Consider the following 19,835-nt stretch of genomic DNA (forward strand, 5'->3'; position numbering starts at 1 on the left):
CATAGTGGTTTTCGGGATGTCATAAAGTAGTAATTGTGCAGTGCTAGTTACTAAGAAGTTACTGAGACAATATTATGCGAACATTTTGATTCTCTTTCTTTGTCAACGCAAATAATTTTATATGTCCGTCTTTATTCTAAGTGATGGCGTTGTATCGGGGTTAATCTACTTCATATTGTATTTAATATAGCTGATATTATCGCTTACCGGAGTGGAAAAATGTAAACGAAGCATATTTTACTGTTAAACATAGGCAATATAGGACGAAAATAAAGAACGCCTCATTAAAATAATGACTTTTAACAAAAAAATATACCAAGTCTAAATATTTAAATTTAATTTTTTAATGAAGGTAGATAATTTTTTTCACTCCTCTTTACTCCTATGAATATAAGAAGTCTATAATTTAATAAAAATTGCATAAAATGTAAAAGTATTCCGATTTTAGCAAATTCATAAAATCGTGCAATACCTTTTCACAAAATGGAGTTAAATAATTAAAAAAAATATGGCGAATTGTTGTTAGAGTTACCAAGAAGTTTCTTTTGTTACTTCAAAGTAAAAATGACTTGGGAATACGTAAATTATTTCAAAAAAATGCTACTATAAAGTATATTTTACTGCATAGTAGAAATAATTACTTAAAGGTAATTTGCTTTAATAGCCAAGGTGGTAAATATTACTTTAAAGAAGAAATAAGGGTAACTATTTCGGACTTGTTACTGATAATATTACTTCAAAGTGTATTACTGCGTGCTAATATTTTGATGTTCCTATGTAGTCGCAAGAACTTGAAATTTAACTTTGTAATCGCGCTTACTTAAAAGTTCCCATTTAATCGTCCCACTGACCAATATTTTCTACTTTATAGTAACGACGTTGTAAAGGTAATTAGGTCAGGTCGCTAAGCGGTATCAGCTACCATCAGAGTTACCGCAAAGTAATAATTACTATATAGTCAAGTATTAAGTTAATATTACGTATTTCTTACTACTATTTTTTACTTGGCAGTTATTTAAACTTATAAGATATTTTTTTGGTACCAGTTACCGATTTATTACTTGAATAAAGTAATATAGTCAAACAATGTTGTAGCCGTAACTAAAATTGCTAGTTGGGTAGTTTTCTATCCAACGGTAAAATTGACTTTGCAGTATCTGTAGCTTCTGTAGCTGTACATTAGAAATTATTATTAAAATGTATAAAGCCTGGAGAGTGCATAAAGCGCATAATCTACGCACGGTGATACGAAAGAATATTTAAATGTTAGTAAAACATGAATTTAAGTAAACAGTAGAATATACAAAAATTAAATAAAAGTAATAATAAAAATCTTTACCAAAAGCGTGTCCGTTTGGCCAGTAGACAAAAACTGTTGTGAACACTGCCAATTATTTTAATAATCTAAAATACTCTAACGCAACGTTACAAAAATCATACCTCTTCGATATAAAAATAGTATAGCAGGCTATAAAATGAGCCATTATTTAAAATCGGAAAAAATCTCGTAAATACAAAAATAAACCGCGAACGTAAATGAATTCTTTTATACTCTGATATATTGGATATATTATATTGTAAGAAAAATAAATTGATAAAAGCTTTTTATTTGTAAAAAATCGGTTTTGGCAAGTGTTCACAAAAAAACTTAAATTACCAAATTCATATTCAAATAAGATTTTTTTATGCGCTGTTGTGTTTACCTTATGTTAGATTTTTATAGAAGTCCAAAAATTGGTATTTCAAAAAAATTCTTATCAACCTTCTTATTACATTTATTCTTATAGTTAATAAATAATTATCTCTGTAACAAAACACAGACAGGATATTGGCACTTTAACAACTATCCAGAACATTAGAATGGTAACCCACCAAGGTAAATATTATTTTAAGATAATAAACAGGTATATAGGTCAAGGTCACTGTTTTTATACCTTGACCTCGCTAAAGGTCAAGGTCATTTAGACTAACACAGCTTCGGTCCGTATAAATATCAACGAATGTTATTTTCGTATATTTAACCTTAGTGAAACTCAAAAATCGCCAGAACTTACTGTTAAGAAGAGTTATGCAAAATATACTGAGTTACAAAAAAACTTTTTCTACAAAAAACCAAAGTGAAACTATAAATGTTTTTTGTGCCGCATATCTTTTTAATTTAATTGTTTACACTTTCTCACAAAATGATAATTTGTGACTTGAAACGTTTTATTCATTTAAGACAGCATGATTTTTCTGCATGTTATCACTACTAACATGCTTTGATAGTCAATCCCGTCACAATAAATTTCATATGGACTTGACAAAATAATAAAAATTTAATAAACTAAAATAAAACTTTTGTTAGAGGACAAATATAATTTATTAGAAATCGGTTTTAATATAATATATACAAATTATAATATACTTAATGAGTATGACACTAAAATTTACAATAACACGTACACTTCCTATGCTTGTACAAATAAAACATCACAGATTTTTAATTTTAATAGCCGACAAAAATAAATGTATACATCGAACATTAACTTTTTTCACTCGGACTGCCGTTTACCTTAAAAACTTTTATCAATAGAAACATTTTTAGGTCTGCCCCAGACGGTGCTGCAATTTAAGCGCCTTTTGATGAGCCTTTTCTTGTAACTGGCAGGACTTTGGTACCACATATCCTTTTATTAAAAATAAAAAGAAAAATAAAAGTAAATAATGATGGATTTAACTAATAGTTGGTTGATAACAAATTAAACAGAAAAAAACGGATAAAAAAAGTTGATTTGTAACGTTGAATATACAAATATAAGACTGAACTTATAAAAAATGACGTAAAATTAAACATAGGAAATAGTACATCGACAAGGATAGTACAAGACACGGACGACATAACTGTTAACCACACTTCGTTAACACAAATCTTACATCATGTCAATCTAATGGACAGCTTTCCTGGTCGGAATCTGATAGAATATCCGCTATCGAAGAAGCGATAGTCGTGGTTTTGTTATAACTTTTACAACTAAATGGGTTTAAAAATGCCCTCAAAAATACCCGCTCGCTTTTACTCTCGATGTTCTCATAAATCGAATTTAGACCTGTGTTTCGTCTAAACATGTTGCGGATGTTTTTCCGCAAGCCGCGCTTTTTTTGACCTAAGAGATAAATATTTAATTTTATATTTAAAAAATTGCGGTGATGACAATTTTATGCAGGGTTAGTTTTGTATACTTTGTATTTTATCGTCAGTTTAAATCGACTATAACAATACATACATATATCGCTATTGCAATAGTCAAGTAAATAACTTTCATCCCTTTTAGGTGTGTTAGAAAAATTTAAAGACATTTAAGAGCACATAAGAAGTAAAACATTATTAGAAAACTTTACTTTTAATAAATTTGGATAAAAGGGAGAGTTTATAATTTAAAATATATACAGTATGTATCAGCCAAATGAAATAAATTCCGTAATAAATAAATGAGGATATTCTCGAAAAAACACTTAGACACATTGATTGGTATTTTTAATTGCCTATTTAAAAAAAAATATACAAGGTGTGTCATGTACAATAGAATAGATTTTTATTAGTGTTATATACAGAGTGTTACTTAAAGGTATGTCATAATTTAAAAGGGACATTCCTGGACCGATTTTAAGTCGAAAAGTTCATATAAACATGGGTCCTAAAATGCTTAGTTTTTAAGATACAGGGTGTTAAAGTTTAATTTTTTTTTTCGTTTTTAATAAAATTTTCAAATACGGTTTAAAATATTGAACTGAATTTTGGCACAGGGTATTATGGCATAAAAACACATTTTTTAGATGTTCACCTAGTTTTTTTTAGCAACCAGTGGCGTAGCTATGATGAATTTTTAATACAATTTTACGAAAAAAAATACTACGCCATTGACTTACGAAAAAAATTATGATTTTATCTTAATTACCAATCAATTATAAACAGAAAATTCCTCCATGACTTTTGACGTAAATCTTACCGTTTGGGTGTAATCGTTAATTAAAAAAACGTCTTTTATGCATAAAATGCATCTTTAAAAATTATGGAAATAAATCAAGTTAGCTTTGCTCGTTGCCAGCCAGCAACTGTTTTTTTTGTTGTTGTAAACATTATGACACTGACATCAATGATTATTTTTGATTGTGTTAAGTTTGATTTTATTTTCAGTTTTTATTAGTTACATTTTTCAAATATTTATTTTCAAGCTTTGTTCGAATGGCTAAAATAAATCCATTTTTAACCTCCAACCAGATTAAAGAAGATCTTTCTCCAGCTATCGCGATATCATCACGAACTATAAGACGACGACTTAATGAGGCCAACCTATTTGGACGAGTATCCCGCAAGAAACCACTGCTAAAGAGGAAAAATCGCCAGGCTAGATTAAAATTGGCTAAGGACCATATTAATTGGACCATAAAAGAGTGGAAAAAAGTATTATGGTCTGATGAGACAAAAATAAATCGCATTGGTAGTGATTGTAGAATATTTGTGAGAAGACCAAGAGGTGCAACCTAGTAGAAGTATACAACCAGCACAGTCAAACATGGAGGTGGAAATATAAAATTATGGGGATGTTTTTCGTGGCGTGGTGTTGGTCCATTAGTGAAAATTGACGGTATTCTTGACCAAGAAAAATATAAAGATATTATGGAGAACCACATGTTGCCGTTTGCTGATGAAACTTCGCCGGTGTCTTGGGTTTTGCAACAAGACAATGATCCCAAGCACACGGCTAGGTCTGTAAAAAAATGGTTTGACGATAACCATGTTGATGTACTTGATTGGCCCTCATGTAGTCCGGATCTCAATCCCATTAAGAATCTTTGGAGAGACCTGAAAAAACTTTTAGAACATAAAAATATTAAAAACCTTAAAGATCTGGCGGAAGAAGCAGAGCAAGCGTGGAAATCCATACCACTAGCGAGATGTCAACATCTGGTGGAGTCAATGCCCAGGAGATGTAGAGCTGTCATTGAAAATAAGGGATTTGCTACAAAATACTGATTTATTTAGGGTTTAGAGTTCTTATTTTGTTTTTTTAAATTGATAATTCTTTGGTTTCTAATTAGTTGTCCAATTCAATATTTGTATAAAAAATTTACTTTTTTTTAAAAGTATATATGTGAAGACAAATCCACTAAATTTATGGTAATATTAAAGGTAAATGTTATTTACGACAATGGGCGAGAAATTTAAGAATAAACAATTTTATTTACAAAAGATTTATGATTTTTATTAATTTATTCACACTGTTTCTAATTAGTTGGCCACCACTGTACGTTATAGACGTCAAAGAGAATAAATAATTGCTATTAAGTAATTTGTGTTATGAAGGGTGTTAATCAAGTATAAACAATAAATTTGACAGGCGATTCTTTCAGTAATTTTAAGAGACAAAAATTTCGGATAAACATGTATCCGCAATATAAATTACGAGATACAGGGTGTTAACCTAAAATAAAAAACTTTTTGTTGATTGGTTTTTGAATGTCCTAAATATCTTTTAAATAATTTTGTTGTAATTTAGCGGTGTAATTTATACTTATCGTCATTTGACAGATCGTTAAGAGGCACACAGCAATTATAAATGCATCAGTTTCATTAGATTAAGTGCAAATTCGGCAAAACTTTAAAATTGTTAAACGATTTAGACTTTGGGAAACTTGGAACATACCTGATTGAAGTGAAATTTATTAATTAAAAATGTATAAACAATGTTTTTAAGGAATGTTTTTACACTCTCTGGGAATATCATATATTGTATATTAATGATGTTAAAATTGTGTTGTTAAAATAAGAGAGTTTTGTCTGAATACTTTTTAAGCATCTAATATTTTTAAACTAATGAATCACCAGTTTCGAATTCTTAATATGTCCATAGGAATTTTTATCCCAAATCAAGATATTATACTTTATTTATTTATAATTACTTTCTTTATTATACTACATTATTATTTACTTATTTATAAGACTTAGTGCATTTTAAATATATGAATATGAATGTATTTGATATTTTATAATTTTAGTTTTTATACAGATTTACTATCCATCACATACATATTGTTTATTCACCTTTTTAATATTATTGTAGATTGCTGGATTTATTTTCTTGATAGATAAACTGATTATTATTATTACACTTACCGACTAGTTCTGGATAATCCTCTATTCCTGCAATGTTTACGTATTTCCTATGGCTTGTTCTTGAATCTTCGCTTATTTTACTTAAGGCAGCTTGGGCCTAAACAAATAAAATAAAGATATATATATATATAAATTATTTCTTGTGATCTCAATATGTAAGTATTTTGCACAAAATTAATTCTTTTGAAGAAACCTTTTTATGCCATAATGTATGATTTTATTTGTGGTCTTGTGTATCTTTTAGAGTCTTGAGAATGATCTCATAGAGATCGAAACGTCAACCAAAATATATAAATCGATCGTCTGAAATAGTTTTTTCTTGACCCATATGCAACAAAAAAAAAGATACCCAAGCATATTAAAGATATACTATATGCGACAAAAGTATTGATTTGTTTTAAACAATCATATTTATTATAAGGCACTCAATGGTCGGAAAACAAAAAAAATTACAAAATATGCAGGTGTTATAGGAATCTTTTTTATACTACAATATGGTTAAATGTCATAATATAAAATTTGGGTCTTTGAAATTAAAAATAAAGTATCCAATATACTATAATCTTTTTTAAGTTCGGCAATCTTTCTAAAAACAGATATTTAAATTAAGAAAATTATATATAGAAATATCATATAATTTTTATAATTATATATTTTTTGTCGATTTCGAAAACCGTAAGATATGGAAGGTCGGTTAAATTAGGCCAAAGTTTAAAAAACATATAGAATAAAAATAAATAAAGGAAACCTATTAACATTATGTTTGAAAATTGTTAAAAGTACGACTTCCTTCGAAAATATCCGGAAAAACCAGAAATTTTGGAAATTTTTTTTTTATCATTCATAATCCTATGTCAAAATAGATAAGACTTTATTAAGACCCTTTTTTGTTATATACAAAATGACGTTTTTAAATTTAACATTTGACAATCAACTTTATTTTTTTAAATACAGACCTGTATTTTTTATTTCTTTATTTTTTTTGGTAACTCCGTTAACATCATAACATATTAAAACTTTCGACTTGCGACAATAAGTTCGTTAATAATAAGTTGTTAAAAATAAGTTCGGTTCTGCGCTTACAGTTTTCGCTACAGTTCAGATTACAATATTCTAAAAAAGAATGTTTTCTAAAGCACCTGATCGTCCGATAGAATTTTTTAACTTAAAAATATCATTTTATGTCATAAAAAAATTTAAAATTAAAAGTTTTAATACTGTATATTGTTTAGGTGACAAATATGTACAGAATAATAAAATAAAAAATACAGGTCTGTATTTGAAAAGATAAAGATGAAGGCAAAAAATACGATTAGAAAAAATAAAAAAAAACTAAATTTCAGGTTTTGCAGGATATTTCCAAACGTATTCGAATTTTTTAAAGTTTTTAAACAGAATTTTAATAAGTATCAAATTACTCTACTTTCCCATAATACCGACCTTGTATCTCTTACGGTCTCAACAAAAATGAGAAAACTGATTATACCTATCAGACATCGCAAGTGTAGAAGCAATAAGTAAGGGGACGTTATTATTTAGAATGTAAAATTGATTAAACAAAAGATTAAGTATATTTCACTAGCTTTGTTATAATTAAAGATATCTATATACCATGTGGGATATTTTAAAAATGTTCCAAAAAAATTGAAAAAAAAACTGTACTTTCGCGTTTTAGTCAAGGAATAGTACAAATGAATACATAATTAGCTTTTTTTGCTATCTTTGCATTATATGCAATTGATGTAAATGAATTGGAATTTTAAAAAAAGCATACACAACTTTTTGACTATCTACTTGAGCCCTAATTTTTTAGATGTTGTTAAATTAAAAGATACGATTTCTCAAAATGCCGATTTTGCACTGCTTTTTCATTTAGGAGGGCAATAGTTAATACTTTTTAAAAATTTCTTTGACCCAGTGGATATGGTTGTTACTCATTGTTTTTTGATTAGTTTGGCTGTACAGGGTGGGCCAATTTAGACGTTTTCTTATGGGAAGTCATGTCCCTGTTAGAGATAAAAAAAATTTGACCTCCATTCTCCGGGCTCAAATTTTAAAAGAAGTTTATTGAAGCAAATGAAATTTTGCTATGGCAAACAGTTTGGCCGCTAGAGGCGTTTCTGAAATTTGGTCATTTTCGTTTTTCGGCTATGGCTGTTGTGTTTTTAAAGATAAATGATTTCTGTAAAGATTTTCTTATAGCACTTTTAAGCACTTAACATGCTCATGATATTTAAATTTATACAGGGTGCTTCATTATTAATTTTTTTTTTTTTTTAATGGAATGCATATTATTTTTTTTTTTTGGATTTTTTTGTAGCCCTTAAAATTCCCTTTTCAAATATATATAACACTTATAATCTAAATTCATTAGTTTAGGAGATATAAAGAGATTTCTTAAGTATCAATAAATTATAATGCCGTGCCATTTAAAATGCCTAAAAAACAGAGTAGGCGGGTGACACAATTGCGGGTGAAACAATTGCGTAAAGGGTTGAGTAGGCGGTTGTCAAACTGCTTTGAGTAATACGTCATTTTGACATAAACAAGCTTATTTTCATAATCTGTTTTACTTTGTATTTCTTTTATGTGATAATCACAATGTATCAAAACTATGAAAAATTCGATATGATTAAATGTTTTATTGAATGTAATGAAAATACAAGAGAGGTCTGTAATTTATATCAACGACGATATCCAGAACGGGGGCAGCCACATAGTACGCTGTTTGAGAAATTAAAAAGAAACCTTATTAATTTTGGTTCTTTTGCTAAACCGCGAAAAATGCTAATAATAATATAAATGACGATCAAGAACTATTGGATATAACAGTTTTGGGCGCAATTGAAAATAACTCTAATCTATCCACCCGGAAATTGGAAGTAGAAACTGGTGTGCCAAGGACCTCTGCAAGACGGATTTAAAAAAAATATAGGTATAAAGCTTATCGAACCCGAAAAGTTCATCATCTCTTTCCTGCGGATCGTGATAGAAGATTGGAATTCTGTCGGTGGTATTTGCAAAAACGTGGTCAAGATACAACATTTGGCTACAATTGTATTTGGACGGATGAAGCATCGATTAGTAGTGCAGGCATTTTTAATAGGTATAATAGGTATACCTGGGCGCGAGCAAATCCTCACGCAACGGTGGCTGTAAGAAATCAAGGCCGTTACAGTTTTAGTGTATGGGTTTAAGGCATATTTCGTGGTAGATTTATTGGTCCCTATATTTATGATGGACAGTTAAATTCAGAGCGATATTTACAAATTCTGCAAACGCAAGTTGAGCGCTTCCTAGAGGAATTGCCTCTAGCAGAGGCATCCTATATTTTTCCAGCAGGATGGTGCGCCACCGCACAATTCTAGAGTGGTCAGTAATTATTTAAATGAGCAGTTTGGTGAGCAGTGGATAGGAAATCAAGGTCCAATACGTTGGCCGCCTAGATCCCCTGACTTAACACCCTTAGATTATCTTTGGGGAAGAATAAAAGACTTGGTATACCAACAGCCAATTACTTCAAGAGTAATGTTGGAAGAAGCTTTACATAATGCATTTGCAACAATAACAAATATTGAATTAAGAAACGCTGTTGATAATGTTGAAAAACGTAGCCGCTGGTGCATTGATCAGGAAGGAGCTCAGTTTGAACACTTGTTATAAGTACGTAATATATAGAGTTGCAGTTTTAGTTAAAATATCAATAAAAAAATAAAATCTGGTTTTTACTTTTTGTTTGTTAGTTCATATTCTAAGTTTAAAATAAATAAATAAATAAATACTTTTTTTTTTTTTTTTTACAGTATTATTTTGTTTTTATAACTGTATTTGTCCATTAATATAATTAATATTTAATAAAACAGGAGCTATTGTTTAATTTACTTTTGATTTTTAAAAGCGCTTACTGAAGTATCACAAATAAAAAATACAGAACCTATAACGTCCTTTTTTAATCTTTGAGTGTCTTAAATAACTGCACTTATTTTTAATAAGGACGTTGATATCGCAGGCCCTTAAATTCTCATTATATTTGATAAAACATCTAATCATATGGAATTTTTTGAAAAATTGATACGTTTTTGGATTCTAATATTAAAATATAAATACAAAGGAAAACATAGATTATAAAAACAAGTTTGTTTATGTAAATATTAAGCTTCACTTATAGCAGTTTAAAACACGCCTACTCTTCCGTTTACGCGATTAAAATGGCGGGTCATTACCTACGTGTTTTTAATATTTAAGAAATTTATTTATATATCGTAAACTATTAAATTTAGATTATTAGTGTTATATATATTTGAAAAGGGAATTTTAAGGGCTACAAGAAAATGCAAAAAAATAATATGCATTCCATTAAAAAAAAAAAAAAAATTAATAATGAAGCACCCTGTATAAATTTAAATATCATGAGCATGTTAAGCGCTTAAAAGTGCTATAAGAAAGTCTTTACAGAAATCATTTATCTTTAAAAACACAACAGCCATAGCCGAAAAACGAAAATGACCACATTTCAGAAACGCCCTCTAGCGGCCAAACTGTTTGCCATAGCAAAATTTCATTTGCTTCAATAAACTTCTTTTAAAATTTGAGCCCGGAGAATGGAGGTCAAAATTTTTTTATCTCTAACAAGGACATGACTTCCCATAAAAAAACGTCTAAATTGGCCCTCCCAGTACAGGGTGTCCCATTTTGGACACTTTTGCGGGATATTTCCGTTATTTTTAGAGATAGAGAGTTACGGTTTTCGCGTCACTGTGCTACTTTTTCGTAAAACTAAAGATGCTCGTAACAAAATTTTTATAGCTTTTTTATTTTTTAAGATACAGGGCATTTTTGAAATTTTTGCATTTTGGGACCCCCGTCGTATCTCCGTTATCTTTAAGGTTTTTGTAAAAGTAAAAATTCGTTCTTATAGATTTTTTTCCGTAGAACCTGTGGTGTAGATATATTGTTTTTTTGTTCAATCGTTTCTGAGTTATAACCCAAACTTATGTTTTCTTTAATGGAACACCCTATATATTTATAGTTCATAATATTGGCATTTTTTTTACATTTTTAAAAATATATAACAGTATGAACTTTTTTTCAAAAATACGAAAAAAAATTACAATTTTTTAAATTTAAATAATAAAATTCATAATTTAATGGTAGGCAATGGTAGGCTATTTATAACAAGAAACAAAAAAATTACAAATAAATTATTTTTTATTAAATTAACATGTTTCTTTAAATTAATTGCTAACATTGATTTATGTCTTACTATTATCAAGCTTGAGTTGAATTAATATTAGTATCTTTTGTATTATTTTATTTTTTGTAAAATTTGTTTCTACCAATTTTACAAAATTGTGTTATTTGGTGAAAATTATTTTTTACAAAATTGGTTGACATGCGTTAATAAATAAATAAATAAATAAATAATTGTATGGGGGTATATACAAGATCAAGTGTATAAAAGACAATGCAATAATCTCATAGAACTTCAAGACGCAATTCATTTACCATTTCAAAATCTGAGAAGGAGACAAATTATTATTTTGAATGCTATTCAAAGGGTTACAAAAATGTGCCAATTTTGTATCAGAGAAGATGATGGTCATTTTGAACATCTCTTGTAAAAATGTTATTTTGTTATATGGTTGTTTTCTTATAGTGTTTATTAAATTTATATATTTGTTTTTTACTTTCCTTTATTAAAAAAAAAGAATGATGCAATTCCCCATTCATCGTTATTATATAATTTGTAACTTTTTATTTGTCTATTATTGTTATTCATGGTCTACTATTAAATTATGCAATTTAATTTAGAAAATTGTTAGTTATTTGCGTATTTTTGAAAATAAGTCCATACTGTTATATATTCTTGAAAAGGTAAAAAAAGGCCAATTTTATGAATTATAAACATATAGGGTGTTCCATTTAAAGAAACATAAGTTTGTGTTATAATTCAAAACCTATTAATAAAAAATATATATATATATATATCTATACCACTAGATTCTATGGAAAAAAATCTATAAGAATGAGTTTTTACTTTTGCAAAAACTGTAAAAATAACGGAGATACGACGGGGGTCCCAAAATGCAAAAATTTCAAAAATGCCCTGTATCTTAAAAAATAAAAGAGCTATGACAATTTTGTTAGCAACATCTTTAGTTTTACGAAAAAGTAGCACAGTGTCGCGAAAACCGCAACTTTCTATCTCTAAAAATAACGGAGATATCCCGCAAAAGTACCCAAAATGGGACACCCTGTACATCCAATTTTCAGAATTCTGAAAATCAAAATGATTTAAAAGGCGAACTTAACATCTACTCAAAGACGAAGTTAACATCGTAGGATTTTTCGCACATTTGGATATTTAAAAAAATGACGCAGTGTTACAGTCAATGGGCAAATTTTTAACACGTTTTTTTTTTAACAAAATAGCTATTTGTGCTATTGGACTTAACTCCGTAAAAAAAATGGATTCTTTAATAATTAGTGATGTTTTAGAGTCAGGAGGTGGAAATATTTTGATTGAGAACTACTTCCGGTTTGACAACAAACCTAATTTATTTAGTTCAATTGACGACTGTCTATAAAATTTAGTTCGACCAAAGGCAAACTATTGATATTCTTTGTGTGAAATATTAAGAGTTTCTTTTTGTATATAAACCGAATGTAAATAAAGTAATGCAGTACATACTATATTCAGATTGAACAAAGCTTTTCCGATGTACCCACTAATGTATGACGTTGCTTTTAAAAAAAATTACCTGTGGTGTAATTCCACCCGGAGCAGTTTCGCTAGGGGGAACTGGTAGATGAGACTGGTGGGTGGATCCTGCGTGTGAACCGCCCCCACGATAATGCTCGGGTGATTCCGGCTTCCATTCGTTATCAGTCGTCTCCTCGCTATCATCGAACTGCGACTTCCATTGGCTTGCTAAAGTTAAGGCGCCACCTCTCGTCACCTTAAAGAAAATTATCAAAAATTGGTTTTGCTTTCAAAGTTATTATTCTTAGGGTATTCGTATTAAAATTTTATTTTGTATTAAATATTATTGAATGAAACGTGGCGAGATACAATAACTTAATTCCCAAACTCGACCACGACTTGACTATAGAAATTACGACTCGAGAAAAAAAGGATTATTTCAAAAATATTCCCATATAGAGCACTTGCTGAGAGCAAAAGGTACAGAATTACCTTTATATAGCGGGATGGCTAAAAAGTATCTTATTTTATGCGATGCCGAACACGATATTGAAAATTATTTTTGAAGTAAAACTTCCTTCAGCACCCTTGAGTTGGGGAGTAAGCTGGCGAATGCGTTACGAAAGTGTAACGAAAAGTGTGAGTGGGCGAGGCGAACGGTAGTTGAGTTACGATTCCTATTTTACTATAGGAGCAAGAGAGAGTATATACATACATATCATGAAAGGTCTCAGTCTAATCATTTTTGTTTACATGACCTGCTGCACAAAAGAGGCCATAATTCTGAGAATTGGCCAGGCATCGGCATAAGTGATATCTAAAAATAAAGGGCGTTTCAATGTCTCTATTTTTTCTATAAGTTTACACAGAAGCTTGAAATTGATCGTATTTTTATTAATACACATTATACTCTATTTCAGAAGTGTGTAGAGCAATAAAACCTCATTAGGTATGCAAAAGTGGTACCTGGTGATCCACCAATATTTTATGCCACTACCTTAGTTGGGTATTAGTTTCAATGTAAAATTCTTTCTTCTCGTTGATTGCAGGTAGTGCCACCCGGTTTTGGGTCAATTTATGAGTTTTGCCCATTGTTACCCACTGATAAACATTGAAAACGGTTCGCCAAAGGCGTGCAACTGGGACTTGTTTTTTACCTTATAATTAATGTACTTAAATGCTATTTTATTTTAGAAAGTTACTTTTGTTTAAATGGAATAATATATTTTTTTCACAAATTTATTGAACATAATATGTAGAGTAAAACAGTTGAAAATGTTACTTTTGGATCTGGCACTTTTTGAACAGTGTATAACAATTTTAAATTATAATAGATTGTAGTCTTCTTCGTCATCTGACGAACTGTCATCACCTTTTGACATTATAATTAAAGGTTCGACTGTCTGATCGATGTGGGATACTTGCTTAATTACATGCTGGACTGCTTTTCGCCAATTCTCTGGTGTCGCTTCCGTAATGGCTTGATCAAACAGTAGCTTAACATCTTTCATTTTAAAAGTCGTGTTTTGTCTTGCCACATTTTTTGGACTATATAACCTTCGTTAATCCACGTCTCATCAAGATAAAAAACTTTCTTTTGCTCCCTGCGGTACTGCTTGATACTTCTCAAGTATTGTCGTCTCCAACAAACAATTTCGTCGCTCTCCAGTAAAAGTGCTTTGCGGTTATGCTTTTCCCAGGCAAAATCCATATTTTTTAAAGTTTTCCATAAAAGTTTTCTACTTATCAACGGAATACTGTCATCTCGGCCAAGCTCCATTAAAATTTTGTCTAGGGTGGGTATTTCCTTTTTAAAATAAAAAGAGTGAACTTTTCTTTGAATTATACATTTAGCATTTTCATCAAGGACTTTTGTAGGTCGTCCTGGCTTTTGCTTGGGAGATTCCACTTGACCTGCTACTTTTCTTTCCCGCAACAATTTGAAAATGGTGGACTTTTCAATTCCACTCATTCGAGAACATTTTTCAACAATTTCTTGCACAGTAAAACTAGGGTAATCGTGTTTTATGCAATCATGTACATTTAAAATAATAACTTTTTCACTCAGCGATAGTGGAGAATTTTTAGTACATCTTTTCGTTAGACTGAAAAATGGAGGTATTTTTTAAATATTGGGATAATAATATTGTGATTACACTACAGCGTAGCAGTGACTACTAACGTTTAAAATATGATTTAAAATTATTTATAGTCTGTATATATTACCTGACCCCATTTTTGCATGTTACAAAGCGTTAAAAGATAGGTACCTATACAAAAGGATTAAAAGTATTTATTTAGTATTTAATCTCTTTCAAAATAAAGGCATTTAATCCGTGAAAATTAAATTCATAAATATTATAAGTACCTGCGCCTATGAACTACCCCGAAATGTAGCCAAACAGAACGGAATTCCCCAGTTTATTGCTCTATACACTTCTGAAATAGAGTATAGACAAAACAAAATAAACTTTGAAACTCCGATTCTAATTGTAACTTGCGCTCTATTACCGTTTAAGTGTGAAATTTTGGTATTTCTTGAGAAAAATGCAAAAATTGCCATAAAAAATTTATAAACAAATTTCGACCTACATATATTTAGCTTAAAATGTTTGAAATTAAGTCAGCTATCACCCCCTTAAAGGATTGCATCTAGCTTCCGGACACCCTGTATAGTATATTAGTTTTAGTTGTGACAAATTCATAGTATATAGTAAATAGGAGTAATTAGAGACCTATTTTGTTGGGTATTATATCACTATTACAGTATCTATTTATCTTATTTACAGTCCTAGCAATTTAAAAAATACTATCTCATACATTCTTTTTCTTATCAATAATTGAGCGTGTGAGTATTTTCTAAATTGGTATTTACTGAAATAGTGGCGTTATACCCAATCGTATATGCTTTAGTTCAATTGATGAAACATTCTGGTGTGCGAAACACGTGTCATCTTTGCTGAAAAAATATAGATTGAAAATATTGACTTTGCGTTTTTGTCTATAATTGTGACGAAAATAAAAACCTACGTCTACTTATAAAAAATGCAGACAGGATTTTTATTTTCCATGACCTCCTCGGCCGCGGATGTTATTAAAAAGGATAATAAAGATATTAAATTGAATCTTTTGACATTTTGTATTATAAATTCATTTTATTTTTTGGATAATTGGAAAAAAAGAAATGTTTAAAAATACGCCCGCAAGCGAGGAGCACGGAAATTAATTTGGCTTAGCAATTATATCCTAAGAGGTACCAATGGCTCTTTTCTTAATACTGCTCTAATTTTACGTTTTATAACAAAAAGCATTTAACCAATAAGAAGTAGAATTCTAGTGATCTTTTTGACGTACTATTTTTTTTTCGTGACTCAGGGGAATGCTTTTAGACAACCCTCTTCTTTCTGAATTAAAGCAACGGTGGCATAGTTAAGAACTTATTTCCTTAACTGGACAATTATTTCCAGCAATTTCTCTTCGACACTAATTAAAAAACCGGGAATGTATTTTTAAGAGATGATCTCACCAGCCCTAATGAAACTCTCTGTATAATGGTTTTTATGAAACCAAACTTGTAGATAAGTACCAAAGACAACTCACCTGCTGACTAACATTCTCATCATCCATAACCGCGAATTGGGTCACGCTCTGATCCCTGGCACCCCTCGAACTTCGCACGGTGCTCGATTGGCGCCTGCGCGGTCGTTCTTGTTCGGGCGTGGCCGGTGACTCGCCCAAACTTCCCCCTCCACTTCCTTGAGGGGGCGTGGCCACCCTCAATCGGCCCAACGTCGCTGCGCCCGACTGACTTTTGCGTAAGGGTGCGGGACGCGGCGCCTCCGACGTCGATTTCGCGGACGCGACCGCCGCCTCGTTGTCCAGACGATCAGTGGGAGCTTGATCGAGATGGGAAGTCGCTCGACGTTTTCGAGCTAAAGTAAACAATAAATTCTAATTATTATTTGTTGCAGTAAAGTCTCGTTTATTGCAACGTCCCCCAATCAGATCTCTTTGGGGTATCGCAACTCGAGAGGGGCCCTCCACTATCAGCTTGATGACAGCTTAGAGGCTTTATGGATATACACTACCGCTCAAAAGTATTTGCCCACCATGTATTCTTTTTAATATTTTAAATTAGATACAAAAATCTTATCTTTATATCTATATTTAGATTGTATCTCTTTTGTAAATTGCATATATGCTTAAACAGCATACTTATCAAGTATGGTTCGTTGAAAAACACTGAGTATTTAAAAATAGTCTTGCAAATAACAAACAATGTAGTGAAAATATGCACTTCTAAAAAACTAATCTGTTTACAGCTCGTTTCCGATGAAATTTGAAACATTTAAAGGTGTTTAGTCTTCAAGAATTGATTTTGTGTAACATTGGTAAATAATTTCGCTTGCTTATTGACGATTGTCACCGTTTCTTTGCTGGTTTTTCAACATTCTTTAAAATGGCTAAAACAAAAGAGTTATCGGTAGAAACAAAAGGTATTATCATTGGACTTCATAAGGCTGGAAAGACTAACCGTCAAATTTCGACGGATTTGGGAATTCCAAGGCGGACTGTCGATTATGTTAGGAAATTTACCAGAGAAGGGACTATTAGCAACAAACCTCGATCGGGAAGGCCAAAGGCAACAAGTTCAAAGGAGGATTTAAATATTATAATTACAAGCAAACGCAATAGACGCCTTACCGCCCCTGAAATCACAGCAAAAATCAACAAGGAGCGTAAAAAAGCGGTCAGTGTTTCGACAGTAAAACGGCGACTTTATAATGCTGGTCTTAAAGGACGTTTAGCTGTATTTAAACCGCTACTGAAGGATGTTAATAAGAAGAAAAGACTTGAGTGGGCCTAATCACACAAAGAGTGGACCATGAATGATGACTGGAAGAAAGTTCTCTGGAGTGACGAGTCGAAATTCGAGGTTTTTGGAACGAAGAGGCGAGTTTTTGTTCGCCGTTATGCCAATGAAAGGGTCTCTGAGAATTGTACGGTGGCCTCAGTTAAACACGGTGGTGGTTCGGTGATGGTGTAGGGTTGTTTCGGAGGATCTGCAGTGGGCGATCTAATTAGAATTAATAGAGGGAATTCTTCGAAAAGAGGGTTACAAAACAATTTTAAGTGACAATGTACTTCGTTCTGGTACTCGAATAATTGGGAAAAACTTCATCTTTCAACATGACAATGACCCCAAGCACACGTCGAAATTGTGCAAGCAATATTTAGGTCAATTACAAAGGCAACAAAGTTATGGTATGGTCCCCACAATCGCCGGACCTCAATCCTATCGAATTACTGTGGTGAACTGGATAGACAAGTGCGAAAATTATGCCCCACATCAAAAGAAGACTTGTGGAGGATCATCCAAGAAAAGTGGCACAAGATACCTCAGGAAACTTTGGACAAATTAATTAGAAGACTACCGAAACTCTGTGAATGTAGATGAATCCAAAATTTGATTTTCTTAAATTTAATTAATTGAAAAATGTATTGTTTATATTCATTTTATTATAAATAAACCGTTTCATAAGAATAACTGAAGGGTTTATTATTTTTAGTTATAACTTTAAAACAGTCCTATGTGGGCAAATACTTTTGAGCGATAGTGTAGGCGGACTTTTAAGTGCATAATATTAATTTTTTTATTCACACATTTCATATGGTGTAATTTTACGGGGTAACTCTTCTCACTCAATAAGAGTGTTTTGACTCCAGAAGAGAGCTTTGAGGACGATTTTTAATCTTCACTGTAGAGAGTACTGTAGACCATTTTTCATAAAATTAAAAATTTTAACCCTTCCTTGTATATTATGCACTCTTAACTGTCTTGATGAAATTCATAAAAACAAAGAGAATTATAAAAAAAAAATTAGATTTTCACTCTTATAACACAAGAGGTGCACAACAAATACGTCCCCCTTATTTAAAACTACAAAAATTAAAGAATTCAGTGCCCCTTAGTATTCACAACAAATTACAATGTTCTACTCGCCAGCTATCTCCTAAAAAATTCAAAGTACTCATCAGAAATACTCTTCTAGAGCACAACTTTTATTCTGTTGATGAGTTTATAACCACGCCTCTGAATGAATGACAAATGTGCTCAGATCTTGACAGATTTTTGTTAAATTTTATTGTACTTTTTTATTACTATTATAACTTTGTTCAGCAACAGTATTTATGTTCTTGTTAAGATGTCATAACTTTGTACTTGTTTATATTTTTTTGCCTATATTTATATGTTTTTATTTGTATTTGATTTTAGATTTGTGTAATGACTTATAGGTATGTAATTTTTTTTTCTTTTATTCTCTTAATTGTTATTGAACTGTATTTTTAACTTCTGCATACACTGTTTTTCTTGGTTTAATTTTGTGACTTGTGTAAGACTGTAAGGTTACTCGCATCAATAAACTACTCTACTCTATGCCTCTCATTTCAACGCGACAGCGCATCTGTCGCACTTGATTGGTCAGCGCGCAGCACTCACTGTAACTGCGCCACAACTAACGAAACCTAATCCGTATTAATTTTATTAAATTTAATAAAATAAAACTATAATATAACATGCATATTTCTGTATTGTTAAAAATATTTCTGTATTGTGACCGCCTAAATTTCCGCATAAATTCGATAAAAATTAGAGACATGATTTTTTGAGAAAACGCTCGGACTCGTCGATTTTTATTTTAAGTTGCGCATTATTTCACATAAATTTTTGTATACAGGGTAGAACAAAAAAAAAGATATGACGTCATCGGTCATTTTTTTAAATGGAATGCTATATTTTTTATTGCATTTATGAAATATAGGCGAAATTCCAAGCAAGTTTCGTATAACACACCTTATCTCAAAACTCAACTGTTTCAGAAATATTTACATTTAACTGACAAGAAAGCAAGTAAGTACGTCTATTTACAAATTAAGATAAAATGGAGGATAAAATGTTATAAACTGTGAAAA

The 19,835-nt window shown here is 30.8% G+C and overlaps 1 protein-coding gene across 6 annotated transcripts in view; it reads right to left on the reverse strand.

Moving 5' to 3' along the window:
* LOC126740401 (tau-tubulin kinase homolog Asator) overlaps window positions 1–19,835 on the reverse strand; it is a 152,759-nt gene that overhangs the window by 64,542 nt on the left and 68,382 nt on the right. For all 6 annotated transcript variants that reach the window (XR_007661897.1, XM_050446410.1, XM_050446411.1 and 3 more), the window contains exons 9-11: window positions 16,461–16,792; window positions 12,919–13,116; window positions 6,158–6,254 (exon numbers count right to left, since the gene is read on the reverse strand). Coding sequence is in view for 5 of the 6 variants with exons in the window: in XM_050446410.1 (XP_050302367.1) it covers window positions 6,158–6,254; window positions 12,919–13,116; window positions 16,461–16,792 (627 nt within the window). In the remaining variant the exon portion in view is untranslated. The remainder of the gene's footprint in view (window positions 1–6,157; window positions 6,255–12,918; window positions 13,117–16,460; window positions 16,793–19,835) is intronic.

Source organism: Anthonomus grandis, chromosome 9 (assembly GCF_022605725.1).
Source record: "Anthonomus grandis grandis chromosome 9, icAntGran1.3, whole genome shotgun sequence".
Lineage (NCBI taxonomy): Eukaryota > Metazoa > Arthropoda > Insecta > Coleoptera > Curculionidae > Anthonomus > Anthonomus grandis.